The 27,247-nt window shown below is 45.2% G+C and overlaps 2 protein-coding genes across 2 annotated transcripts in view; both read left to right on the forward strand.

Annotated features, from left to right (window-relative positions):
• Nucleotides 1-566: 566 nt before the first annotated feature.
• LOC114603512 (neural cell adhesion molecule 2-like) lies at nt 567-21,524 on the forward strand. Its single transcript, XM_028742563.2, has 9 exons — nt 567-685; nt 2,324-2,413; nt 6,986-7,198; nt 8,051-8,197; nt 8,727-8,867; nt 9,487-9,677; nt 13,792-13,885; nt 18,775-18,949; nt 20,278-21,524. The coding sequence occupies exons 1-9, from the start codon at nt 646-648 to the stop codon at nt 20,336-20,338; spliced, it is 1,152 nt and encodes a 383-aa protein (XP_028598396.2). The 5' UTR covers nt 567-645; the 3' UTR covers nt 20,339-21,524.
• Nucleotides 21,525-24,502: 2,978 nt separating this feature from the next.
• The window catches only part of CD22 (CD22 molecule), a 42,922-nt gene continuing 40,177 nt past the window's right edge, over nt 24,503-27,247 (forward strand). The window contains exons 1-2 of the mRNA XM_077932492.1: nt 24,503-24,615; nt 26,549-26,606. Coding sequence (XP_077788618.1) covers nt 26,573-26,606 — 34 coding nt within the window. The 5' untranslated portion in view covers nt 24,503-24,615; nt 26,549-26,572. The remainder of the gene's footprint in view (nt 24,616-26,548; nt 26,607-27,247) is intronic.

The following is a 27,247-nucleotide window of genomic DNA, read 5'->3' on the forward strand; positions in this document are numbered from 1 at the left end:
CAAATGTAACACTTCGCTAGCTAAATAGCAAGTGTGGAGTGCAATAAAATGTTGTAGTGCGTTGTGCTGCTGTTGAGAGTTCCAGCTAGGCCACACAGCCCAAGTTTCCTTTGAGTTTATCTCATTCCATTCTGCCACACCTAATTCCACCCTCCTCTAGCAAACACTCAGCCTTCTGTGGCAATGGATTATGCTCAATCCTCATTGAGTTATTCTATTTTGAATTTCTCTCTCCTCCAAATCTTGGAGTTCTGCCACTTGAGCATGCTGGTGCTACCTTCTTAATGGTACTGTTTTGACTAGGTAGCCATCGTAGCTGAGCACCTGAGTTTGCTGAAATATAGGCAAATGCACATTTGGAAATGCATATCCACATGCCTGAACAAGCATGCATGTACACAAATCTTCCTATTTTCTTTCTCCCCTCCCACCCTGACTTCCTGCTCCAACCCTTTTCCTTCCCCCCCCCATGCCACAGGGGCACACAGCAGGGAGGAGGAAAGAAAAAGGTGGGAGGGAGAGGGAGAGGGAGGGTGGTGGGTTGGCGAGAAAGCCTTATAAATAGCCCAGGACCCAAGAGTCCCTGTTCCAAACTGCTGGTGCTGAAAGGCAAAGGAGCCCAATTCCTATCCCCGCCTTTTAAAGATGGAACCAGGGAGATTCCTCATTTTCATGTTTGCAGCAGGTAAGATGACTGAATGAATGAAAGGGCCCTGTTCCAGGAAGGGAGTTTGTGGGTGTCTAGACTGCACCCCCCCAGTCCCTTAGTATTAGCTCTTTGGCTATTTCGTTCCTTCCTCTTTATGACTTTTTCTTTAAGGGAGCAAGTGAGACCTGCAACAAAATATTGCAGTTTGATGTGCCCCTCTTCAAGGTCCTAGCCAGTCTGGCATACTCTCTCCCAGAATACTGCATCCCATTATCCTTCTCCCAATTTTCCTCAGTGCTTTTGTGGCCAGTGACCATGCATGGTCCTAATCAGACTTCTCTCGCCTTTTAATCTATGATATATTTCTTACCCCTCCAACTCCCTCCCTGCCCCAGTGGTACTTCTGCAAACTTTGGGGGCTCTCTGAAGCCCAGCAATGCTTCCTTCTTGCATGGGGATATTGTGGGCTGCCTGGGCATTTGGGCTACAAAATGGCAGAGGATGAGTTCGTGATGGGCTGAAGTGCCTCTAGAGCAGAAGGCTTCTGCAAGTAATCTCAAACCTAGAAAATCTAGCAATGTACCAAGCCAGCCAGTTTGTCCATCTCACCCAGCAATATCTGCCCTGACTGACAGCAACTCTCCAGAATCTAAGGCAGAAAAAGGTCTTTCCCTTTTACTTGCTCTCCCTATCCTGCTAACTGGAGATAATAAAAAATAATAATAAATTTTATTGATATCCCGCCCTCCCCAGCCGAAGCTGGGCTCAGGGCAGCTAACAACAATAAAACAATAAAATGCCAGCCATTTGCCCTAGCTCAAACTTGCAAGCAAATGTTTTGCTTAGTTTTCCTAATGGCAAATTACTGCTGCTGTTTTCTAAATGCCTAACAGGATAGTTTTGAATGAATCAACACCTATTTTGGGTTCTAGTCCATGCTAGTCCTACTCAGGGTAGACCCACTGAAATTAATAGACATGACTTAGGTTCCAACTGCACTATACAATCAAAACAGTATCATATCCCTTATAATAGTCATAGTTTCCCCCAGCTCCAGATTCCTGGAAAGCATACTTGGTTGAGGATTGTTAAGAGACTCCCCAGAACTACAATTCCCAGAGGCCCCTGGGAAGAGAGATTAATAAACCACTCTGAGAAATGTAACTCCGGGGGTGAGGGTGGGGATTAGGAGCCTTTCCTAACATCTCAGCACCTTAACAAACAACAGCTCCTAGAATTCTTTGGGGGAATGTTTATGGTGGTACCATAACGCTTTAAATGTATGGTATGAGTGGGGTCAAAGAAAGCCCACTTTCTCCCCCTTTTGAGTCATTTCCCCTGTATTTACATTTAGCTGACTCACCAGTGTAGCGACTGAAATGTAGATAATCAACCCATTAATTTTACTGGACTCCAAAGTGGTCCAGGGCATGTTTTTGTTGTTGCACCATGCAATTATAAAGCTGCACCCTGGCGTCACTGTGAGGTTGCTGAGGATCGTGAGGGGATGCCTCTTGAATAATCTGCTGCATAAGTGGTGCCCTGAACACTATTGCCACTGGCTGTGGCTGCTTGGAATGCTTGCTTGTGCTAGATGCTCTGACTAGATGCTCTGAGCTAAAAGGACTTTGCCTTGTGATTGGACCAAACAATGTGCTTCTTTCTTCTTCCTAGGGGCTGTTCACTCCGCCAAGACGTCTCTGGAGATCATTCCCGGCAATGGGGACGTGCAGCTGGCCGAGAAAGCGTATTTCTTGTGCAAAGGTGAAAGCGGATAATGGAGAGCGTGTGCACAGACATGCATCAAAGCAGTAGCTAGCACAGTATTCTGGGCTCTTGCAGGGTGATCTGAGTGGCAGAGCACCTGCTTGCATGCAGAAGGCCCCAGGTTTAAAACCCCAGCATCTCTTCCCTGTCTGAAACTTGAGAGAGCTGCTGCCAGTCAATAGAGACCAGCAGTAGGGAACTGGTTGATTCCCCTTACCCAGACTGTCTGGGATAGCTCAGCCAGTAGAGCATGAGACTCTTCATCTCAAGGTCATGGGTTCAAGCCCCCCCCCCCCGTTGCTTTTTAAAATTGTATTTATGCTTTTCAGGTTTATACTTTTCACTAGTTTTACAATCATTTTAACATTTCAGAACTTGACTTCCTTTCCTCTCTTTCTGCAGTTCCTTAAATTTATTTTTAATATCTTCTTCAAATTAACTAAATCTGCTCATTTAGTCATTTAGTAAATATACACTCTTATATAAAACTGCAGGTTATTACAATAATACTGCCAATGCTCTTATCTGTTTACAATTTGTCTGCAAATATTCAATATTCAATAGAACATTTCCATTCTTTTATAAAAAAAGTTTGTTATCTTCTGGTAATTTTGATTTATGAGGTGGGCATGTTTACTACTTTAGTGGTAGACAGTAGTTTTAATTGGGACATTTATTTAGCATGGGTCCCACTATTTTGGTCCTTTCGTAATAAAAATAGTGCTGCATAGATAGAAACCGACCTGGATTTCTCCGGTCTGAGCTCAGATCATGTAGGACTTTAATCATTGAACAAACAAACCTTTAATAGCGGTTTCGCTATTTCTGTATATTCTGTAAGTTTTTGTATCCATTCTTCCATTCCTGGGACTTCTGCTTCTTTCCATTTCTGGGAGAGTAATATTCTTGCCACTGTAGTAGCATACAAGTTTCTATACAGTTTAGGTAGTTCTGTCCTCTATAATTCCCAACACATTGGGAAAAAGATTCTAGCATTGAAAGGGTTGGACTAGATGACCCCCCGGGTTCCCTTCCAACTCTACAATTCTATGATTCTAAAAAAATTGTTAGGAGAATTTGCTTATCCAGCCTGCACTAAGGAGGTGTGTCAAGGACGTTTGTCCAGGAAAAGCTCAGCCTTGACCCAGCCTGATAAGAGTGAGCATCCTCTTCTTCCAGCTGGATCAGGGATCCAGCTGTGATGGCGCAGGGTGACTTTCCCTCCATGAACAGGACTTGGGGCACATCCACAGACCTGTTTGCCCCGAGATTATCATAGAATTGTAGAGTTGGAAGGGGAAGGAGAGGTTCCTTTTTAGTCCCTGGCAAAACCGGCTGCTTACTGCTTAATGAGAACAAACGGGTTTGCGGCAGAAGATCAGCATTTGTTTCATTTCAGTGGTAAACAGCAGGTTTTCCCAGGGAAAACAGTGGGACAAAAAACATGAACCTCTTGGACCCATGCCTAGGAATCACGGGACAAATGGAAGGAATTGCAGGACAAACAGAAGTGTGGGTGAGCCCTTAATTTCTATGCATGTGTAAAGCTAGGGGTGAGGGAATGCCTCTGTATACGCCTGTGTAATCTAGAGCCACCATGGTGGCTTCTCCAATGCCTTTGCCAAATAAACTTGCACCAGTTCTCACCAGAGTGGTGCATGCTCTAGTTACCGGTATCTCTCGCCTGGACTACTGCAATGCGCTCTATGCGGGGCTACCTTTGAAGGTGACCCGGAAACTACAACTAATCCAGAATGCGGCAGCTAGACTGGTGACTAGGAGCGGCCGCCGAGACCACATTAACACCGGTCTTGAAAGACCTACACTGGCTCCTAGTACGTTTCTGAGCACAATTCAAAGTGTTGGTGCTGACCTTTAAAGCCCTAAATGGCCTTGGTCCTGTATACCTGAAGGAGCGTTTCCACCCCCATTGTTCTGCCTGGACTCTGAGGTCCAGCATCGAGGGCCTTCTGGCAGTTCCCTTGCTGTGAGAAGCAAAGCTACAGGGAACCAGGCAGAGGGCCTCCTTGGTAGTGGCGCCCGCCCTGTGGAACGCCCTCCCACCAGATGTCAAAGAGAAAAACAACTACCAGACTTTTAGAAGACATCTGAAGGCAACCCTGTTTAGGGAAGCTTTTAATGTTTAATAGACTATTGTATTTTAATATTTTGTTGGAAGCCGCTCAGAGTGACTGGGGAAACCCAGCCAGATGGGCGGGGTATAATTATTATTATTATTATTATTATTATTATTATTATACTCTAGTTCCCATTATCCACAGCCAGCATGACCAGTAGTCAAGAGATGATGGGCATTGTAGTTCAACAGCATCTGCAAGACCTCAGGCTCCCATTCCCTGAGATAGACAGTGAAGAGCGAGATAAACCAATGGTCTGTCCTATTGGTAAGGTCCACAGCACAGCGACAGAGCACATCTTTTGCAAACAGGTTCAACCCCCAGCATCTCGAGATAGGGCAGGGAAAGCTCACCCCACATCTGAGTCTCCGGAGAGCTGCTGCCGGTCAGTGTAGGCAGCACTGAGCTAAATAGAGCAATGGTCTGACATGCTTCTCCAGAGGACACACCTGCTTCCCTCCACAGTGGACTGGTTCCTTGCATTGCCAGTTTGGCCTCTCTCCCAGTGGCGTAGCGTGGGGGGTGCAGGGGGGGCCGGCCGCACCGGGCGCAACATCTGGGGTTAGGGCAAATCCATAGGTTAGGGGGCGCAAATCCACGGGTTAGGGGGTGCAAATTACTTGCCTTGCCCCGGGTGCTGACAACCCACGCTACGCCACTGCTCTCTCCCACCCTGCTTCTGGGGGTGTGTGTGGTCTGCCTTTAGAAAACTTGTTTAAAATTATGTTTGCTGCTTATGCATTTAAATAACCATGCGGCATCTGGTTTGTTTGTTTTTTTAAAGTCCAATTGTTTGTGGCTTGGGGGAGACAGGAAGAGGGCTCAGAGGTGGGACAGGCTCCCAGCTGCTCGCTGTTCTATCTGCACATTTCCTTTTGTTTAAAATTCACAGAACCTCTTCCGTCCCCACCTGCACTCAAGTTGTGTACACAGCATACATTTAAATCATATCCCCCCCCCCCACCCGCCTCAAGGAATAATGGAAACTGTTAAGGCAGCTGGGAATTACAGCTCTGTAAGGGGTAATCCCTGTTGCTTCCCGGGATCCTTGGTGGGATTTGTCCAGACTTTAATTGTACATAGATTTGGTCTTCAAGAGATGATTGGATGTGTTTGACAACTACATAGTCACTGCCCTTTCCAGAGCAGAGTGGCTCCTGTTTTTGCGAAAATCTGGGCTTTCCTTAAAACAACCACCCACCCATTCATCCAACTTTTAAAGATAGTCTGTATGTGTGTGTACAACCTTTCTCTTGTACAACTCTCCACTCATTTGATGGAAGGGTTGCCAACTTTGGGGGGCCTGTGGACATGTTTGCAAAACAGAGAAACTGTTGTATACACTCTTCTCTTCTCTTCTCTTCTCTTCTCTTCTCTTCTCTTCTCTTCTCTTCTCTCTCTCTCTCTCTCTCTCTCTCTCTCTCTCTCTCCCTCTCTCTCCCTCTCTCTCTCTCTCTCTCTCTCTCTCACACACACACACACACACACACGCACACACACACTGGAGGCAGCAGAGCTGCATTCCTCCCCCTGCTTTCCACCTGCTTCACCTGCATCCAGAGCTCTACACCTTGCTCCAGGTGTGCATGCAGTCTCATAACCCTCTCTTCATCTTGAGCCCAGCCCAGTCCTTTTCCTTCCTTTGGGCTACCTCCCATCACTGAGCTGTTGGAATGGAGGTTAATTGGCAGAAGTGGGGAGTGAGCGGAGGAGGGCAGATCCCCTTGCAGAGACCTAGGCAATCATTTGCAGCAGGTGCCCGCACAGTCTCTTTATTATTATTATTATTATTATTATTATTATTATTATTATTATTTTAAAACCCCCTTTTTAAGGCAGTCTTACTTACCTGGAGATACAAGCCTTCCTTCTGCCACCTGAGTGGAGGCAGGCAAACCTGAAGATTTCAGGTCAACCCTGAAGGTTTGGCAACCCTCTTAGCAACCCCTGATTTGATGGATAGCCCTATCAATCAGAAGGGACACGGGTGGCGCTGTGGTCTAAACCACAGAGCCTAGGGCTTGCCGATCAGAAGGTCGGCGGTTTGAATCCCTGCGATGGGGTGAGCTCCCGTTGCTAGGTCCCTGCTCCTGCCAACCTAGCAGTTCGAAAGCACGTCAAAGTGCAAGTAGATAAATAGGTACTGCTCTGGCAGGAAGGTAAACGGTGTTTCCGTGCGCTGCTCTGGTTTCGCCAGAAGCGGCTTAGTCATGCTGGCCACATGACCCGGAAGCTGTACGCTGGCTCCCTCGGCCAGTAAAGCGAGATGAGCGCCGCAACCCCAGAGTCGGTCACGACTGGACCTAATGGTCAGGGGTCCCTTTACCTTTACCTATCAATCAGGTCAGGTTTCTCATCATCCCTCCCTCCCTTGCTACCACCTCATCTGGGCAATCTATTAATTGTGCATTTCAATTCCTCCGCATGTCAGTGAGAGCTGGTGGGGAAGCTACCTTGACCTGGACTGACCCAGAGGATACTGATATCGAGGATTCAGAGCTGTACACATTGCGGCATATCGACGAGCAGTCTAAGGGGCTGGAGATGACTCTTCCTGATCCACAGGCGGGAGGGATCTTCACCTGCAAAGGCGACTTTGAGTCTGGAGACACGGCAACTGCCCAGATCAAAATCCGTGTGGTCCGTAAGTGACATTCTATTGATGTTCCTGCAATATGCTAGAGCAGGGACCGAGAACCTCAGATCCAGGGAGGAGGGGATGGATGCGGCCTCCCAGGCCTCTCTACCTTGCCCTTGGGACCCCCAAGGCCATGCAACCTCAAGGGCTCTCTCCTTACTGAAACATTCCCTTTAATGGTCATAATGTCTCTTGGTTGACTGGCTCATCTACATTTGCCCCATTTCTTGCCTCTGGCCTCACTTGCCGTGTGGCCCCTGGAAACTTGCCCATTAGGGAATGCATCCCTCATATTGAAAAGGGCTCCCAAGTCGTGGTCTAGAGTGACAATAAATTGGGAGTGTTAGGTGAAACTAACACACCTTAGGTCACGTTTACACCATATGTTTAAAGTGCTACAATACCACTTTGAACAGTTCATGGCTTCCCACAAAGAAATCTGGGAGCTGTAGTTTCTTAAGGGTGCAGAGAACTGTTAAGAGGCCCCATTCCCCCCACAGAGCTACAGTTCCCAGATTTTCTTGTGAAGACGGATGAACTGTAAAACCACTCTCTGTCCCCCCCCCCATCATATCCTTAAAAACAGCAGGCAATAACGCCAACACAAAAGATAAGGTTAGGCTCCCTCTGCCCCCAGGTTTGAACACTGTGTACATAGCTCATCATACCATGATGTCACCAAGTGCAGTCCAATCCACCTGACCCTGATTTTTTACCCCAAGTTGTGATTTGCCTGTTAAAGGTCCCAGGTTCAATTGTTAGTGTCTTCAGTTGGGGCCAGAAATCCTGGAGAGGTATTGCCAGTCAGCTAGATGGCTTGGCTCGGTACAAATCAACTTCCCATGTTCCTATCCATAGAGAGACCGAAGTTTGTGACCCCCATGGAGCCCACAAAGGAAGTTGTTGAGGGCACAAGTGTAGCCTTTGATTGTCAAGCCACTGGAATCCCACCACCGACTGTACGATGGACCTTTGGAAACCAGGAAATCAGTAAGATCGGAGATGGTGAGTAGGATATTCTGTTCAGAGGTGCCCCTAGATAGATAACCAACTCGCACCTCCGCTATTTTGCTTCTCCTGTACTATTAGAGGACAAGGGGTTAATACAACATCTCTTGACCGCTGCCTAAATTATTATTTGACAAAACTTGGGTGGGGGGAAGAGAATGGATGACTAAAATCTTGACCATTGTATGCAGGGTTAAGCTCACACATATGGTTAGAACCAGAGAGAGCATAGACAATGTCTTTATGGAGAAATGAAGTCTCTTTCTAATTTATTTTGAAGCAATAAGGTACAGGATAATGCAAACCCATTTGTGTTACTTTGAAATGTGTTATACTGATCTGTCATTGGTTATTTGCTATTGGTTGATCTTGATTTAGGTGCAGGTATTTGTCTTGCTCAATGTTCAGTTCTCGATATCCCTTTTGCTTTTGGTGTTTGTTATGATATTTTGCTAGTATGTACCTGCAAAATATATATATATATCCCACTATCACCACTGCTAATTTGCTTCTCCTCTCTGGACAGGAGGGCGAGTCTCTGTGCTTGCAAATGGGACGTTGGTGGTAAAGGACTCCCAACCCTCAGATGCTGGTGTCCACACCTGCGAGGCCAGCATTAAAGAGCGGAATGAAACTGTTGTCATGGACGTCTCCCTCAATATTAAATGTAAGAGATGTTTGGAATCTCTTAGCACAGTGCTGGGAGATAGGAGCCTTGGTCTCTGTTGCGCTGCCAGGGTTGTAAATTTGGTTGTATGCAGAGTGGATGGACCTAATCAGAGGTAAAGTTTAGGAAGCAAGGAGTGGACGGGTCTTTTGATTTGGAAAGAGAAGGGAAGGGCTGAGAGAGATTCCGGCCTGAGGCCTTGGAGAGCTGCTGCCAGTCAGTACAGTGGTACCTCAGGTTACAGACGCTTCAGGTTACAGACTCCGCTAACCCAGAAATAGTACCTCGGGTTAAGAACTTTATCTCAGGATAAGAACAGAAATTGCAAGGCGGCAGCGGGAGGCGCCATTAGCTAAAGTGGTACCTCAGTTAAGAACAGTTTCAGGTTAAGAATGGACCTCCGGAATGAACTAAGTTCTTAACCCGAGGTACCACTGTATAGATAACACCCACATTCTTTATTACGGTCCAAAGACCAGCAAACAATTTTTCAAAAGCAAAGTACATCAGAAATACAGAAAACATATTACTTGGCAGTCACTATGTTTTACCCAGAGGTAAAATAATGGCAAAAACTAGCTTCCTATGTAACAAATGTCAATCTGCGTTGCTTTCCCAGTCACTCCAAGGATAGAGCTCCCCACAGGCGACTCATTTGCCACCCCGATTGGGACACCTGCCCAATACAACTTCAGCATCTTGGCTTACCCTCCCCCCTCTGTCACCATTGCTTGGAAGGGGAAGGTTTTCAAAGGTGATAATATCAAGAAAGTGGCGCAGGACCAAGACAGACATACGTATTCCTTTGAGGTAAGGCTGTTTTGGATTACAACTTGCATCATCCCTGAGCATTGGTCAACAGCCAACTCATTCCCGACACATTGGCCAGTTTCAGTTTCTCTCAGTTCCTCATCCCCACTTCCCCAATCTTAAATTCAGTTCTGCACTTTTCTCTATCAGTTTGCATTTTTTTTTAAAGTCTTCATGAAAATTCAGCAGCATTTAAGGGAGCAGTTATTGGAATATATATGAATTTTGGAGTGCAATTTTGCCTAACACAGTATGGGGTGTTAGCGGAGGGGTAGTTCCTCTGGTATGGGATGTGGGTGGCGCTGTGGGTTAAACCACAGAGCCTAGGACTTGCCGATCAGAAGGTCAGCGGTTCGAATCCCCACGACGGGGTGAGCTCCCGTTGCTCGGTCCCTGCTCCTGCCAATCTAGCAGTTCGAAAGCATGTCAAAGTGCAAGTAGATAAATAGGTACCACTCCGGCGGGAAGGTAAACGGTGTTTCCATGCGCTGCTCTGATTTGCCAGAAGCGGCTTAGTCATGCTGGCCACATGACTCGGAAGCTGTACGCCGGCTCCCTTGGCCAGTAAAGCAAGATGAGCACCGCAACCCCAGAGTCGGTCACGACTGGACCTAATGGTCAGGAGTACCTTTACTTCTACTTTAGTTCCTCTGGTGGGGGGCACATTGTGCTCCTTCTGGGGTTGTTTGTTCACCTTTGGTCCCCACCTTGCACTCAGCTCTCACTTGTGGCTGCTAGAAGCCGTCGGCATGCAACAATGGCCAAACCCCAGGAAAGGCTTTGACTGGCCAACTAAACCAGGTGCGGGTAGCCAATGAGTCACAAATCCTTGCTGAATTAAGATGCTTCCTCTGCATGTGAAGACAGGCTCTGGCAGATTGAGCGGACAAGAGCAATACTGGGTCCAACAATTAAGCAGGCAATTTCTGCATGTGCTGTAGAGGGAAGTGAGGGGCAGATGGGGCTCCTCAACCTGGAAAGATAGCCCATCCAGAAGAAGGAAAACTCTGATCCTAAACCTCCACTGCTTTGTGTATGACATCTTTGAGAGAAGGAAAGGCTAAGGAGTAAACCCTACACAAATCTGGAGTGGACTCCCTAAGGTGGTTTGATGGTTTCCTTCCAGCAACTCCTGCAGCCTGGCTGGTGCCAAAAGTATTGCTCTGCTTTCCTTTGGACCACATCAGCAAGGGCCAGAGTGGGGCCCAGGACCTGCATACACACAGGACTCAGCTACATTAGTAAAGAAACAGCGATTTGACTGCACTATAGACATGCAACAACAGATGGCGCAAGAGAGCAGGAAATGTTAAAACCTCATTTTCCATAGAGATTTATTTTCTTTTGTTATAACGATATAATTTCTGACTTAATTATAGTCCCCCCCCCCGTGTCTAGATCCACCCACAGTCCAAGCTTGCATCCTAGGGAGGTCACTTTGGTGCTGCTAACTAGCAGTTTGACTCCCCCCCCCCCGAGGCACACTCCATTGTCTCTTGAGACAGATGGATGCCAACAGTATATTTTTAACACGGTCATTTCTGCAAACATATGCACATCTATGCATGTTCCCCCCTATTATGGAAGTGTATGCTTTTCATTTGGAGGATTGCATCACAAAATTAGCAGAAGTTTCAGCTCTGAGGGAGGGCTATGCTTCAGTTTGTGTCAAAATAGTCCGGCATGAAAATCCCCAAACTCGGTTCCACGGGTGACTCTGAGTCAACTCCCTGGGATAGTTTATTGTTGCACATTGTGTCTAAATTTCTTGTTGTACATTGTTTTAATTGTCTGTTTTAACCATATTTGCACACCAGTGTCTAATGCTGTGAGTATCCTCTGTTTCAGAGGCTTCTACTCTGCAGCCTCTTATAGTTGTTTTATCTGCGAGTCTTTTAGTTCTTACGCTCTTACAGTTGTTTTAACTGCATGTTTTTATTTGTTTTTAGTTTTTATCTGTTTTAATTATCAGTTTTTATCCATCCATTATCCGTATTTAATCTTGTATTTTATTCAGATGTTTTATCCTATGCTTGTTCCTTTGTCCTTATTTGCTCCAACATTTATCAGTTTAAAAAAATCTTAACTGCTATTTTATTTATATGTTGTTGTTTTTTATCCTGGTCTGTGACCGTAATAAAGTTCATTCATTCATTCATTCATTCATTCATTCATTCATTCAAACTGAACTGGATTTTTCCTCCATCCCTAATGAGGACTGAACATGTTCAGTGGCCATGGAAGACCAACCAATTGTTTCATATGTGTGTGTGTTTGTGTGTGTTGGGATCTAAAACAGGTGGTGGTAGCAAAAGGAACATCTTGGAAAGGGATATGACTGACTAGAATGGAATCCTGAACAGGAGCACTCCTCAGTGAAACATTTGTCTCAGGATCCACTTATAAGGACTGACTCATAAGATATAAGCCAGGAAAGCATGTCTGCCATTAATGATTTTAAAATAAATATCTTCATTCAATTCTCTTTTCCAAAATGTGCAACCATAGCAACACCATTAAAAAACAGCAACATTTTTTTTTATTTTTTTTTACATCAGAACACCCAGAGATGTGGCTAGATCATTTCATACGCTGGGCTGAGTGAGCTTACAGGGGTCCCCCTTCAAAGGAACCCCAAAATTCCACAAAACACTTCTTGAAAACTCAGTGATGACCTCAAATGGCCTTTTCTGGAAGTTGGGAAGGCTGTGTACTGTGCCTGTTTTTTTAAAAAATGAAAATCAAATGAAAATTTTAATGCAAACTTTTATGGAGATCAGTGAAAGGAGTTTTTTTTAAAAAAAAGAAAGGTAAAAGGAAGAACTTCATTCAAAAACAAAATAAGTGAGCCCACCAATTGCAGGTGCATGGCAGCCAGCGTTCTCAGTTTCCTATGCTGATATATTATGCTAACTGCGTCTTCATACACTGCCTTTCAGGCAAGAAGGCCCCCAAGACAGCTCACAAAACATACAGGCAAATAAAGGTAAAGGTAAAGGTACCCCTGCCCGTTCGGGCCAGTCTTGCCAGACTCTAGGGTTGTGCACTCATCTCACTCTATAGGCTGGGAGCCAGCGCTGTCCACAGACACTTCCAGGTCACGTGGCCAGCATGACAAAGCTTCATCTGGCGAGCCAGCGCAGCACCCGGAACGCTGATTACCTTCCCGCTGGTAAGCGGTCCCTATTTATCTACTTGCACCCGGAGGTGCTTTTGTACTGCTAGGTTGGCAGACGCTGGGACCGAACGACGGGAGTGCACCCCGCCGCGGGGATTCGAACCGCCAACCATGCGATCGGCAAGTCCTAGGCGCTGAGCACCACCCGCGTCCCTACACAGGCAAATACAATAATGTAAAAACAAACACTACAGATCATACCAATTCAAGACATTTCAAAAGTATTAAAAACCAAACACATCCAAAAGGCAAAGAACATTCCCTGTAAAAATGCAAAGAGAAGGCAAGAATACTTAAGCAGTGCCTTCACCTTATAAGGACCCAGACAGGGAACGTGGGGCAAGGCGGATGGACAAATTGCCCTTGGTGGTTCTAGCAGCTTAACTTTTCCTTTGAGGCATTTGCAGATAAGGAAGTGTTGGCAGCTAGGGAGGCTGCAGAGCATTTGAAGAACATTTAATGAAAGATCTCTCTCTCTCTCTCTCTCCCACACCCACCCACCCACCCACCAGTTGTTCACTTCACAATGAAAGGGTAAACTCAACCCCACAAGACTTGGGTGAGGGGCTACTCCATGAAATCACCCCTCCTTGAATTGTTGGGTTAAGTTCATGAATTTTAGACTGGGTCACTGTTTCTGCTCAGCCCTAGGAAGCAAGCAATATGAAGCCACCAATGGTTGCTGAGGACACCTGCAGTGTAAGCCACTCTTCTCTGCAACCTGGTGCCCTCCAGATGTTTCAAATTATAACCCCATGGTCAGGAATGCTGGGAGTTGTAGTCTAGCAGAATGTGGAGGGCACCAGGCTCGAGAAGGCAGGTGCAAGTTTTGGAAAAAGAAAACCTCATAAGTGTTCCTTCACTTGCCATAGCAGAATATTATTCCACTTCACATTTTGATGCAACTTAAATTCTCCTTTTTAATTTTGGTTCTAGTTCACGCCAGCATCACAAGAGGATCTCTCAGAACTACTAATAACAGCTGCCAATGATCAGGGTAGCAGCAAGAAGAAGGTTACTCTTCAAGGAGGTGAGTTGCAAACAATTGGCTTAAAGTCAGAATGTTGACACTAACCTGGAGAAGAGAAGACTGAGAGGTGATATTAGATTCAGGTAGGTAGCCATGTTGGTCTGACGCAGTCAAAATAAATAAAAAAATTAAAAAATTGTCCAGTAGCACCTTAAAGACCAACTAAGTTTGTTCTGGGTATAAACTCTTGTATGTATGCACACTTCTTCAGATACACTGAAACAGAAGTCACCAGACCCTTGTTGTTGTTGTTTAGTTGTTTAGTCATGTCTGACTCTTCATGACCCCATGGACCAGAGCACGCCAGGTACTCCTGTCTTCCACTGCCTCCCGCAGTTTGGTCAAACTCATGTTGGTATCTTTGAGAACACTGTCCAACCATTTCGTCCTCTGTCGTCCCCTTCTCCTTGTGCCCTCAATCTTTCCCAACATCAGGGTCGTTTCCAGGGAGTCTTCTCTTCTCATGAGGTGGCCAAAGTATTGGAGCCTCAGCTTCAGGATCTGTCCTTCCAGTGAGCACTCAGAGCTGATTTCCTTAAGAATGGATAGGTTTGATCTTCTTGCAGTCCATGGGACTCTCAAGAGTCTCCTCCAGCACCATAATTCAAAAGCATCAATTCTGCACCTATCAGCCTTCTTGATGGTCCAGCTCTCACTTCCATACATCATTACTAGGAAAACGATAGCTTTAACTATACAGACCTTTGTTGGCAAGGTGATGTCTCTGCTTTTTAAGATGCTGTCTAGGTTTGTCATTGCTTTTCTCCCAAGAAGTAGGCGTCTTTTAATTTTGTGACTGCTGTCACCATCTGCAGTGATCATGGAGCCCAAGAAAGAAAAATCTCTCACTGCCTCCATTTCTTCCCCTTCTATTTGCCAGGAGGTGATGGGACCAGTGGCCATGATCTTAGTTTTTTTTTTGATGTTGAGCTACAGACCATATTTTGCGCTCTCCTCTTTCACCCTCATTAAGACGCCAGACCCTTATATACAGAAATAGACTTGAAAGAGAAGTTACTGAATTACAACTTATTACTAAACTGAAAACTATGGAGAAACCTGGTCTGAATAGAGATATTGGATTCTTGTCTCATTACATATGCTAAAGCTATTTTTGGTCATCTGCATGCTATCCCTTGGTTTTTCCTGTAGGACTAATTGCAGTCATCAACAGGTTTACCATTCCAACTGTGTCAATCACCCATCTCCTACTACCCCTCTTAGAAAAACCCCACCCCAGCCTCCCACTGTATATAAGGATCTGGTGACTTCTGTTTTAGTGTATCTGAGGAAGTGTGCATGCACACGAAAGCTTATGCCCACAACAAACTTAGTTGGTCTCTACGGTGCTACTGGACAATTTTTTAATTTATTTTGAGAGGTGGTATGCCAGCCATCTTCAAATATCTGAAGGGTTGGAGCATGGAGCAAGCTGATTTTCTTCTGCTCCAGAGGGTGGGTAGGTAGGACCTGAGTCAATGGATTCAAATGACAAGAAATGAGATTTCAACTAAAAATTAAGAACTTTCTGGTGGTAAGCAAATTAATTAAGTGGCAGATTTATGAATAAATTTTTCAAAATCAACAACATGAGCCAACAGTGTGATGCGGCAGCTAAAAAAGCCAATGCAATTCTGGGCTGCATCAATAGGAGTATAGCATCTAGATCAAGGGAAGTAATAGTGCCACTGTATTCTGCTCTGGTCAGACCTCACCTGGAGTACTGTGTCCAGTTCTTTTTTTTTTAAAGATATTTATTAAGATTTTCCAAACAAAAAGACAAGAAAAGAAAAAAGATACACAAAAAAGTTAAAAATAGAAAAAACACACACTCATTTACAGACCTTATTTTCAATACCTTATTTCCATGACTTCCCCACGCCTCCCCTTCTTGTATTCCAATTCCAATTTTTAGTTCAACAAGTTCTTATCCCTAATTTTTTTAACCTTATTATATTTAGTTCATTATTGTATTTAGTTCATTTTATATAACCAATTTTAACTTATAAACATCAATCTTAAATCTTAAAATCTTTTTCTAAGATCGACCTCAATCCCCTTCCACGAATTCCCCAATTTTTATTCTAAAAAAAACCCACACCAAAAAAAAACTAGAAACAAGATATAATTGTATATCCTTTGGATTCCCAAACCTCACCCCCCCTTTCCCGGTTTCGATCCCCAACAAATGTTCATCAGTCTAACTGCTATCAGCCTGGAGATCTCACGTCCAAGGCCCTTAATTCTCTCTCAGTTCCTCTCTGCCGGTTTTTTTGATAGTCCTTTATATTAAACACCAAGTCTCGGAGAAGCTCTGTCCCAATAATGTTCATTTTTCTTCCAGCCAGACCTCCATATTTAAAGGTGGAGCCCAAATCTTGTTTCTTGCTTCTTTTAAGTCCAAATGTCCCAAAAGCTCCAGCTTCCACCTTGGTCAAATTTGTAATCCATAGGTCCTCAGATCTCCACATAAGGAGATCTCTCAATTCTTCATTCTTCAATTCAAACCAGATTTTCATCCTCCAAATCTTGTTTTCCTTTATATCAATCTTAACAGGCCTCTGGCTCTCCGTCATCTTCCGCAGCAATATAGCTCCTCCTTCCTTTCCCTCCAGATCATCATACATCTCTTTTTCCACTTTCTCAAATTTCTCAGATTTCTTTTCTTGTTCAGCTGCAAAGACCTTTTGTTCAGCTACAAGGACTTTTTGTTCAGTTGCAAAGACTTGAGACAAGTCCCTTCCAGATTCAGTAAGTTTGTTTACTGTTTCATTCAGTGTTGTAACCCTTGTAGCCAAAACATCACTTTGTTCTTGTAACTTTTCCAGGAGAAAGTCCTATTTAATTCCATCAGTATTTTTCCACTTGCAGCCATTCTTGTAATGTCCCAGAACCCCCTCTAGAGGGATTATGGTTACTTAGTATTCCTTCCAGTTCCAACCCAAAAGTCAGAATAACTTGTTCTTCTTTGTTTTCAACAATTTATATCCAAATTGTAACAAATCTAACCAGCAAAGACGCCAGAAACAAAGTTCTCTTTTCCCCCCAACTTTGACAGCTAGTTTGACAGCTGTCAAAATCTTCTGTATCTCTTCAACAGGCTCTCTCACGGGTCACTCCCGGGTCCAGGGGGGGGGGTGACTCTTCCACTCTCAAAATTAGCTTTTATCCTCCAGCAAGATCACTTTTTACTGCCAAAACGTGAAATTAATTGCTTTTATCCACTAAAAAAAGAAGGTATTCTCTCAACCTTAGTTATCTAGTCCTTGCTTTAAGTTGTTTACAAGGCGGGGAGACGGACTTCCTCTTTGCGCCTTCCCCGATCGTTCCAAATCCAAATTATTTTTTTTAAACCTTTTATAAGTCCAATTTCCGTATTACTCACGGGTTGTTACTTTAAGTCCAAATGTTCAAAGGAAGAAGTCAGCGCTCTCCGTCCATGGCATGCAGCTTCACTCTGTAGGGGAAGCAGTCGACTCTCAGCACCACGCCGCTCCCCGTCCCCCGTTCCGTAGCCTTTAAAAAGGCTCCTTCGCGGGTCGGGGGGGCGCAAATGGTGCCCGCCGAGTCACCAAGTCCACAGGCTTCCGCGCCTGTGGTTTCTAAGGGTCCCCGTGTCGTCGCCGCGGCAGGACCCAACCCCTACTGAGCCGATTCCCTCCGGAGCTCGGAGGGAATCCGCCATTAGACGATGGCGCTAACCCGGAAGTCTACTGTGTCCAGTTCTGGGCACCACAGTTCAAGAAGGACACTGACAAACTGGAACGTGTCCAGAGGAGGGCAACCAAAATGGTCAAAGGCCTGGAAACGATGCCTTATGAGGAACGGCTAAGGGAGCTGGGCATGCTTAGCCTGGAGAAGAGGAGGTTAAGGGGTGATATGATAGCCATGTTCAAATATATAAAAGGATGTCATATAGAGGAGGGAGAAAGGTTGTTTTCTGCTGCTCCAGAGAAGCAGACACGGAGCAATGGATCCAAACTACAAGAAAGAAGATTCCACCTAAACATTAGGAAGAACTTCCTGACAGTAAGAGCTGTTCAACAGTGCAATTTGCTGCCAAGGAGTGTGGTGGAGTCTCCTTCTTTGGAGGTCTTTAAGCAGAGGCTTGACAACCATATGTCAGGAGTGCTCTGATGGTGTTTCCTGCTTGGCAGGGGGTTGGACTCGATGGCCCTTGTGGTCTATTCCAACTCTAGGATTCTATTCTATGATTCTATCCTTCTGGTCAGTCTGAACACAAGGGATCTCAATTGGCTTCTCTCTTAACTCTCTCCTAGCCATAGCCCTTGGTGGCTTTAAATACCTAGGAATAGCTCTCATATTTGACTTTAAATAGGATGAAGGAACTATACAAATGTTTCTGAAAGCATGCAACAGGATCTAAAATAAAATAAAATAGAAGCGTACTAACCTAAGCTGGATCAGTTACTGCAGTAATAAAAATGTCTGTATTACTTAGATTCTCATATCTGTTTCAGGTACTGCCAGTCCCCTCCCCTTCACTAAAAAGAATGGCAAAATAAACTCAATTATTTTGTGGCACAAAGCAAAAGATCAAGGGCCAGTCACAAAATCTTATATAGGTCCAAAGGAATTGCAGCTTGAGAAGTTGCACTCTATCAAAGGTCCTAGAGAACTTTGAGAACCACAATATGCCTCACTCCCAGCCAACAATCCTGCTGTTGCTCTCAATGGCTGTCTTTCTTACAGCCACAGTACATGCCAGGAGTCTGGGCTGACTTACCTTCACCTCAGCTTTCCCCCTCCAGCTGGTGCCCTTGCTCACAATGGGGGTCATTCTCTGCTCAAGGCTAGCGAAAGGATTCCTGCATTCTGATGTCCTTCCCACCTGCTCTTGCAAATGGATTTCCTTCTCCCCTTTCCAGACACTCAAGGTTTGGGAACTGGCATCCTTGTGCTCATTGTGTTGATCATCCTCTTGGTGGCTTTGCTGGTGATGGATGTCTTCTGCTACTACAAGCGCCAGCGTGGCTTGCTGATGTATTGTAGGAACAATATCCTGGGCAAAAACTCATCCGGAACAGGCACAGAAAACAATGGGTGAGTTCATATGGGGGAGAGAAGGATAGCCATGGTAGGAAATGAGGACCAAATATTGGCATAGCAATGATGGGAATCTCTTCTTAACCTTCTCCAGTGGTGATCTTCCTCCACCAGTCTTTCATCTACTGATCCCATCTCATGTTTCAGTTGGCAGCCACAGCAGCCTGATTGGGATGGTGGTGATAGTTTGTAGTGATTTCCATGGTCCATCAGTTATAGACGTGTTTTGACCATTAAGACTTTTTCAGATATGTCCCAATTGGTCCTGAGTCCTTGGCTTAGAAAAGCTTCTCCATCTGCTTTGGGGAATGTGTCCAAATAATTCCACTAGTGTGTCAGTGGCTGAAAAAAGTCTTTCAGCTGAGCACTTTTCCTTTTGTCGAGAGCCTGTTCTCTACAAACACAACCTTATGTTGTATATCACAAATTCTTCGAATCTAGTACAGTGGTACCTCGGGTTACATACGCTTCAGGTTACAGACTCTGTTAACCCAGAAATAGTGCTTCAGGCTAAGCACTTTGCTTCAGGATGAGAACAGAAATCGTGCTCCGGTGGCGCGGCAGCAGCGGGAGACCCCATTAGCTAAAGTGGTGTTTCAGGTTAAGAACAGTTTCAGGTTAAGTATGGACCTCCGGAGCGAATTAAGTAATTAACCTGAGGTACCACTGTAGTTCAGTTAGTCCAAGGACTCAGGGCTAATTGGGACATATCTGAAAAAGATTGGCTGGATCTATAACTGGTTGTTCCATAACACTATTGCCCTATTTATATTATTGATCACTGTTCTTTATCACATGTTTCTTTCTTTTTTGGCACAAGTATACTTTCATCTATGTCAGACTTTTTTAAAAAAACAAAAAAACCCACACAACTAATTTTGAATGGCAATTGTGCCTCTCCCCCGATAGAAATTTAATTATTGTCACATTTATATTTCACCTTTCATTCAAGGAGCCCAAGGTGGCACTCATGGTTCTCCTCCCCGTTTTATCATCACAATCACCCTGTGAGGTAGGCCAGGCTGACATATGGTGACTGGTTCAAGGTCACCCAATGAGCCTCATGGCCAAGTGGGGATTTGAACCCTGGTCTCTCCCAGGACCTAGGCTGACAATCTTAACCACTACGCCATACTGGCTTCCTCAAAGAGGGTAGGTTAACCTGACTTGTCTTATTTCCCCCCCCTGTATGTTGCTCCGGGAGCTTTTTTTCAGCTGAAGATTGGAATAAAAAAGGATAAAAAAATTGGAATAAAAAAATGGATAAACAAGCATTTTTATCTATGCTTACCCATGCTTTAGCTTTCCATTATTTGTTTCCACAGGAAAATGCTCTCCAAGTCGGGGAAAAGCACAGTGGTGAATGTTTCTGGCATTGAGGCCTGATTAGTCGACAGCGATGACCTTAGATTGTGCAGGGATGGAGATGGGACTCCATGGCCAAGCTTGGATGAGCTCTTCATCAAAAATGGAAACACAAAAGGCGACTTCCCATATGGGAGAGCTGAGAAAACAGTGCCTCTCTTTCTCATCTCACTTTTTCCTTAACACCCTCCTGCCTGTGGCCCAGTTACCTAACTCTCCTTTTCAGAATAGCTGTTGCACCACAAGCCAATGGGAGCGAAACACCCTCCTCATGCAGCCTTCCTCAACTCTATGCTCTGTAGATGTTGTTGGATTCCAACTCCCATAATTCCAAGCCACCATGGCCCAAACGGTCAAGGATAGGGCTGGGGGGAGAAATTTGATTCCGTTCTCATTTAAAAGCAAACTTACCTAATTTGCACTTCCCAAAACAAGATGCAGAACGAAAGCCAGGCATCTTTTGAAATCCGCCTGTCTCCACATTTTGGAAATGTCGTGGCTCAGCTGAGTAGTGGGTATAAAAATGCACGTACTAGTGTAATGTGCGTACTAGTGAAGATAACATGCAGCTATGTCTTATATTAGGGAAAGCTGCTTGTCAAAAATGTTCATGTTAGGCCAAATTGTATACAAAAAAAATGTGTATGGGAGAAATTTGCACTAAAATGCTAATGATCTTTCGTGAGTCCTTTTAAAAAATAATAATCACCAATTGATGCAGAAATATGGAGGAGTGAACTTTGGATAAATTAGATTAACAAGACACTGAGAGAAACTGACATTGACGTATTTCTCCATCCCTAAGTCAGCGGTGATGGGTTCTGGAGTTTAGCGACATCAGGAAGGCATCAAGTTGAGGAAAACTGCTCCAGTGTAGGGATGGTCAACCTCTGACCCTCCAAATGTTACTCCCATCATCCTTGATCACTGGCCATACTAGCTGAGGCTGATAGGAATTAGGGTCTAACAACATCTGGAGGGCCACAGACTCCCCAACCCCACCCTCATGGTTTCTCCATACCAGGAGCAGACTGGAAATCCCCCCCCACCTCATTTTGTTTCTCAGAGCCCTTGTTTCAAGCAAAAAAGTTCTGGGATTTCTCCTTAGAATTGTATGGCCATTTAGAGAATAAACTTTTATTCCTCTGATGCTACCTCTTCTCCATCATCCCTGATCCTTAATCTCAATAAAGCTTCAAAATTGGAACCTGGGTTTGACTGCATACTTTAGTAGCCCAAGGATTTGCTCCCTGCATGCCTGATTGATTGCTCATTCTGGCTCCATGCTTTATCTGACATGAGGAACACAGGCCAGCTTACCTAGTGGGGAATAGGAAGGCGTTATTTGTTAGTTAGATGTTAGATGTAAGTAGCAGTCATGTCTGGGGGGAAATTAAGAGGTGGTGACAGCCATAAGAAATGGAAACACATTGCATCCTGGCCAACCCCAGGTTTCATTATTACCAAGGCCCTGGATGTGTATGTTAAATTACAGTTGCACTGTATTATGGACTTTGCAGTTAGGCCCATGAATGTTTTCATACATATGAACACTTCAACCATACCACGCCACATAGGTGGGTTTTGTAGTATACCAAAATTATGGTGCACTGTGACCATGAAACACATACATGTCAAAACATCTGGGGGTTGACTAAAAAGCCCATAATGCAGTACAATTGTGATGAATGTGCATGTATGCATGAAAAGCATCAATGGCCTGAAAAACAGTGATCATTAATATACAATTATCAATGGGAGTCGTCATACATTTTATGCAGTGGACACTTATGGTTGATTTCTGCAAAAAATAAAAAAAATAAAAATTAACTGCAATAGTCACCTGGGCTATTGTACATGTGCATTCCATTTCTTTCCTCTAAGGAGTTCAAGGCAGCATATATGGCTGCCACCCCCAATGTTATTCTCACTACTAACCTGCAAGGTAGGCTGTGGCTGAGAGACTGCCCCAAGGTCACCTAGTGAGGTTCATGGCTGAGTGAGGTTTTGAAACCTGGTCTTCCAGATCTGAAGTCCAATACTCTAACCACTACACCCCACTGGCAGTGGCATCATCCTGGGAGAATAAGACACCAGGATCCCCAGACACAGGTTGTGTTACAGGTGACAAGTCAGGGGAATCCTAGGACAGTGGCATCCATGGGCACATCCTGGCAGAGGAAACATGAACTGAGCGCTCCTGTCTATTTGTTCCAGGAGCCGATTGAGAAAATACATTTCAATTCTGGAGAAATAATAGCAACAATGAGCTGCAGATAACAAAATTACACTGGTCTATGCACCATCCATACAGTAACAACAACAATTAACTAAATTTCTATACTGCTCTTCATCTGAGGAACAGGAGGGTGGTTTACAATATAAAAGCACAATAACAAACAAAAACAACACCCCACCCACAGTTTAAAAGGCCATTGATTCCCTCTAATGCCCATTACTAGATGCTGCTAGAATGCAGACAGCACCACCTGGTGTGTATAGAAAGGGAGACCAGCGGCAGAGGAAGCAGCCAGAAGTTCATCTCTCGGTTCAGGCTTCATATATCTGCAAGGACAGCAGAGCCATGTTAAGGAAGTGAAATGGTTCTGGGAAAACCATTCCCTGCACTGACATAAGAAGGACTGTGGCTCAGGGGCTTTGTATGCAAAAGGTCTCAGGTTTGGTCCCTGGCATTTCCAGGTAGTGCTGATGGGGGGGAGGGGAGCCATGTCCAAAACGAGATGGACAAAATGGTGTTCGACTCACTATAAACAAGGCAGCTTCATAGGACATGAAACCAGCTTGGCTCCATCAATTGGTGATGAAGGAGCAGCTCCTTCAGTGCTTGGTTTCCTCTTAGCTTTCATAGTTAGCTGCCTTGGGTTCAGGAAGGAAAGGTGGGTATAAATGTTTTTAAAGAAAAACGAACAATTGAGTCCCACTGTGGCTCTGCCTGTGGCACCCTGACTTCACTGCTGCCCTGCCCAGGTAAGTGGCAATGAGACTACTGCCAGGTCCAAGGCTGTGTGGTCAGTTCTGCCGCACCAACTCGGCAGCTGCCCCTGCACAGGAGGGGTTTTCATGGGTGTGTTCAGAGCAATTATTTGTCCATTGCAAATGTGAAACAAATAGCATTTTGGGAGACTGGACCCAGTGCACAGCGGATATGTGAATGGCCTAATCTTGCAACCAGTAAACAGAAAATGCCATTTCCACTCTCAAGTGGGGTTAATTTTGCCACATACCCCTTTTCTCAAGCCTCAAGTGGTTTCTCCTGGGGGAGGGACATGTGGGGCTTTTGAGACCAATCAGGATGGGGTGGTGATCAAGCTTTTCACGGTCAAATGGTCCCATGTTCAGGTAAGGTAAAGGACCCCTGGACGGTTAAGTCCAGTCAAAGGCAACTATGGGGTTGTGGTGCTCATCTGGCTTTCAGGCTGAGGGAGCCAGCATTTGTCCACGGACAGCTTTCCGGGTCATGTGGCCAGCATGACTAAACCATTTCTGGCGCAACGGGATGCCGTGACGGAAACCAGAGCACACAGAAATGCCATTTACCTTCCCACCTATCTATCTGCTTGCACTGGCGTGCTTTTGAACTGCTAGGTTGGCAGGAGCTGGGACAGAGCAACAGGAGCTCGCAGGGATTTGAACCGCTGACCTTCTGATTGGCAAGCCCAAGAGGCTCAGTGGTTTAGACCACAGCGCTACCCACACCCCCATGTTCAACCCCCACCATCTCCAGGTAGGGTTCCCTGCCTGAAACCCTTGGAAGCCACTGCCATCCAGTATGGACAACACTGAGCAAGATGGTCTAACTCATCTCCTTATGTCAGGAAGGGGCTCCACATTGTAGTTCTGGTAATTCACCACACAGGCTAGCCTCAGAAAGAGCTGGAGGTTTACAGTGGCTTCCAACACAGAGATTAGGAGCAAAACAGAGATACTTGCCATTGGAAGCCAAAACTGTGAAGACGTGGCTCTCCAATTCTTTGCAGCACCCCCAAAAAACAAGTCTGGTTGCATCAGTACAGAAGCTGCTTATTGGAGAAGAGGAAAATAAGGATGTTTGGCCATGCAATTATAATGCAAGCCATTGAGGTGCCAGCAACCGTCCTTGACTTATTCCTGGACCAGCCCCAACTCTCTCCACATATACAAACATTTGATCTGGGGGGAAACGCACACACCAAAGGGACAAACTGATGCTTGATTCCTCCATGTGACATACCTCAACTTAGCAACTTCTTCATTTCCAGGCAAGAACAGCTGCCAGTTCTCAGCTTACATATCCACAGGTGAGTTTGCCTTTGCTGTTGTTGCTCAGGATAGCTTGGGTTTGCTTTCTTAAGCAAAGAAAGGAGGAGAGAAACCAGGCTGCCAAGTTCACCTCCCAATCTACAAGGTCACCAACTTTTTAAGAAATTGGGTTCTGCTCCTAGGCCTCAATCAGAAACTTGAACTGTGGGCATTAGCAGGTGATGCTGCTGACCTCCATGCTGTGAAAATGTGGCTATCCTGTTTCCTGTATAAACAGCCATTGTTAAAGGTACAGAAGCAGGTTGGACTGGGGTTTTCTGGTCACTTGGGAACCCCCTGTCTGGATGGACAGATAACCTTAGGCTAAGCAATGTCACTTTAAGACCCTGAGCTGCAGGAGAAATGGATGGTTTATTTCTAGAGATGATTGACTCTAAAGGGGTTTTGTTTCCCAATGGATTCTATTAATGATTCACTGGAGAATGTTGCATTGGCAATAGTGACCCTTGCGTCCTATGGCTTATCTAGCTGCTGGAGCGGCTCCCATCCCTTCATCTCCATTCTAGGAAGAGTTGCTCTTGCTGCGTGAGTCACGGGCAGGGGAAGGCTCTTCTCTATGCCTGCCAGAGACGGTCAAAGAACAAACCAGGACAGAGGCACAAGTCAGGAGCAACAAATATACAGGACCATACTTGAGTCGAAGAAGACCACATGGCTTGAGCGAGGCTCACTTGACACAGGAAATTCTTCCTAGATCCCAGAGTTTCCAATGCCCAGACTGGGCTGGTGGACTTAGCCCAGTGCCTGAGAGTGCCTGCAGTGCCATCTGCAGTTCAGCGATTCACCACATGGGACAGATTTCCACAAATCTCAACAACTCCTGACAACTCTTGCTTTGCATGCAGCATGCCTCCCTAGCTCTCAAAACTGGACTCTAACCATCTACATGGACAATACCTGTATGCTTAGTGTAAGCATACAGAAGGTGACTTGGAAACTACAGTTAATTCAGAATGCGGCTGCTAAACCGGTGACTGGGAATGGCCGTCAGGACCATATAACGCCGGTCTTATAGGATCTACATTGGCTCTCAGTACGTTTCCGAGCACAATTCAAAGTGTTGGTGCTGACCTTTAATGCTCTAAATGACTTTGGCCCTATATACCCGAAGGAGGCCCTATATACCTGAAGGTCTCCACCACCATTGCTCAGCCCAGATACTGAGATCAAGCACTGAGGGCCTTCTGGCAGTTCCTTAACTGCAAGAAGTGAGGTTAGAGGGAATCAGGCAGAGGGCCTTCTTGGTAGTCAATGCCCTCCCATCAGATGTCAAGGAAATAAACAACTATTTGACTTTTAGAAGGCATTTGAAGGCAGCCCTGTTTAGGGAAGTTTTTAATGTTTGATGTTTCATCATGTTTTTAATATTCTGTTTGGAGCTGCACAGAGTGGCTGGGGCAACTGAGTCAGATGGGCAACATACAAATACAACAACAACAACAACAACAACAACAACAACAACAACAACAACAACAACAACTAATGGTGTCTCTTGCAGCTCCCTCTCCTTTTAAAAACAAAAAAAGGTATATTTTTCCCTGGGCACCTTGCAAATTATAGTGCTAGGAAGACTCTAGTTACTTGGGACTCAGCTATACAGCTGCAAATGTAACATTTTAAGTGCGTTATACAAATGTGACACTAGATGGTGATGGGGAGCTTATGGAAAAATCAATATATTTTTCAAAACTCTCTTTAAAATGCATTTTCACAGCATTTTCATGTGTCTAGATTCCAACCTGCTGTCTTAATTAGCCTATGATCCCTGATCTCCCAGGTCCTAGTCTGATACCTTAACCACTACACCACACTGGTTCCATTCCATCCTCCTCCTCCTCCCTCCTCCCCTACTGAGAAGCATAATGTGAATGAGTGAAGGCTCTAAGTAATAATCCACTTTTCCTTTTCCAGGCTTTGCACTTGCATGGACTCATAATGAGGCATTTCCTTTGGCTGCTGTTCCTTGCAGGTAATACATGCAGGTTTCGGTATGTGCTAAGGAAAGCAGTCTGGGATGTCTCAAGCCCCGTTGGTCTCCTGGGTCTGTGGGGTAGCATTTGGAGGAAGGATTGAAGAATATATGAGTGGCTCATGAGAGAGCAAGCAACAATACTTGCATGCATTGACTCTGGAGTCATTCAGATCAAAATCAGTGGGACTTACTCCCAAGCAATAGTCTACATACCATGGTTCCAGAATCCAGCAGGAACCCAAAGAGTTGGAGGCTGCAGAAGAACCAGATACCTCCCTGGCTATGAAATAGAGGAGAAGTGTCCTTTAAGACTTTGAAGTTCTCCACAAGGGAAAGGAGCCCAGAGGAGGTAGACTGGAGCCAGGGGCTTAAAAGGCCTCAGTGCTCCCAGCCTTTGTTAGAGTAGCTTAACTCACTTTGAGCTATTCATGGTCCTGAAATGGCTGCCTTCCCGCCTTCCCCACGGGACTGGGCACCAGCCATGACACCGACAAAGGAAGACTTGATAAGAAGAAGTAGCACGTGCAGAAAAGAGAAAAGGCTAAACCCCAAGCTAGAAAGTCACTTTCGGGACTTGAACACACTTAATACGACATTTTTGCTTTGCACAGCAGATGCCCTCCTTTCAAAACTCCTCT

The sequence above is a fragment of the Podarcis muralis genome, chromosome 7 (assembly GCF_964188315.1).
Source record: "Podarcis muralis chromosome 7, rPodMur119.hap1.1, whole genome shotgun sequence".
Taxonomy (NCBI): domain Eukaryota; kingdom Metazoa; phylum Chordata; class Lepidosauria; order Squamata; family Lacertidae; genus Podarcis; species Podarcis muralis.

Coding starts and splice junctions, on each gene's coding strand:
- LOC114603512 (XM_028742563.2), top strand. CDS start 646: ATGGAACCAGGGAGATTCCTCATTTTCATGTTTGCAGCAG. Junction 8,868..9,486: donor CGTCTCCCTCAATATTAAAT/GTAAGAGATGTT, acceptor TTGCTTTCCCAG/TCACTCCAAGGATAGAGCTC. Junction 13,886..18,774: donor GAAGGTTACTCTTCAAGGAG/GTGAGTTGCAAA, acceptor TCCCCTTTCCAG/ACACTCAAGGTTTGGGAACT.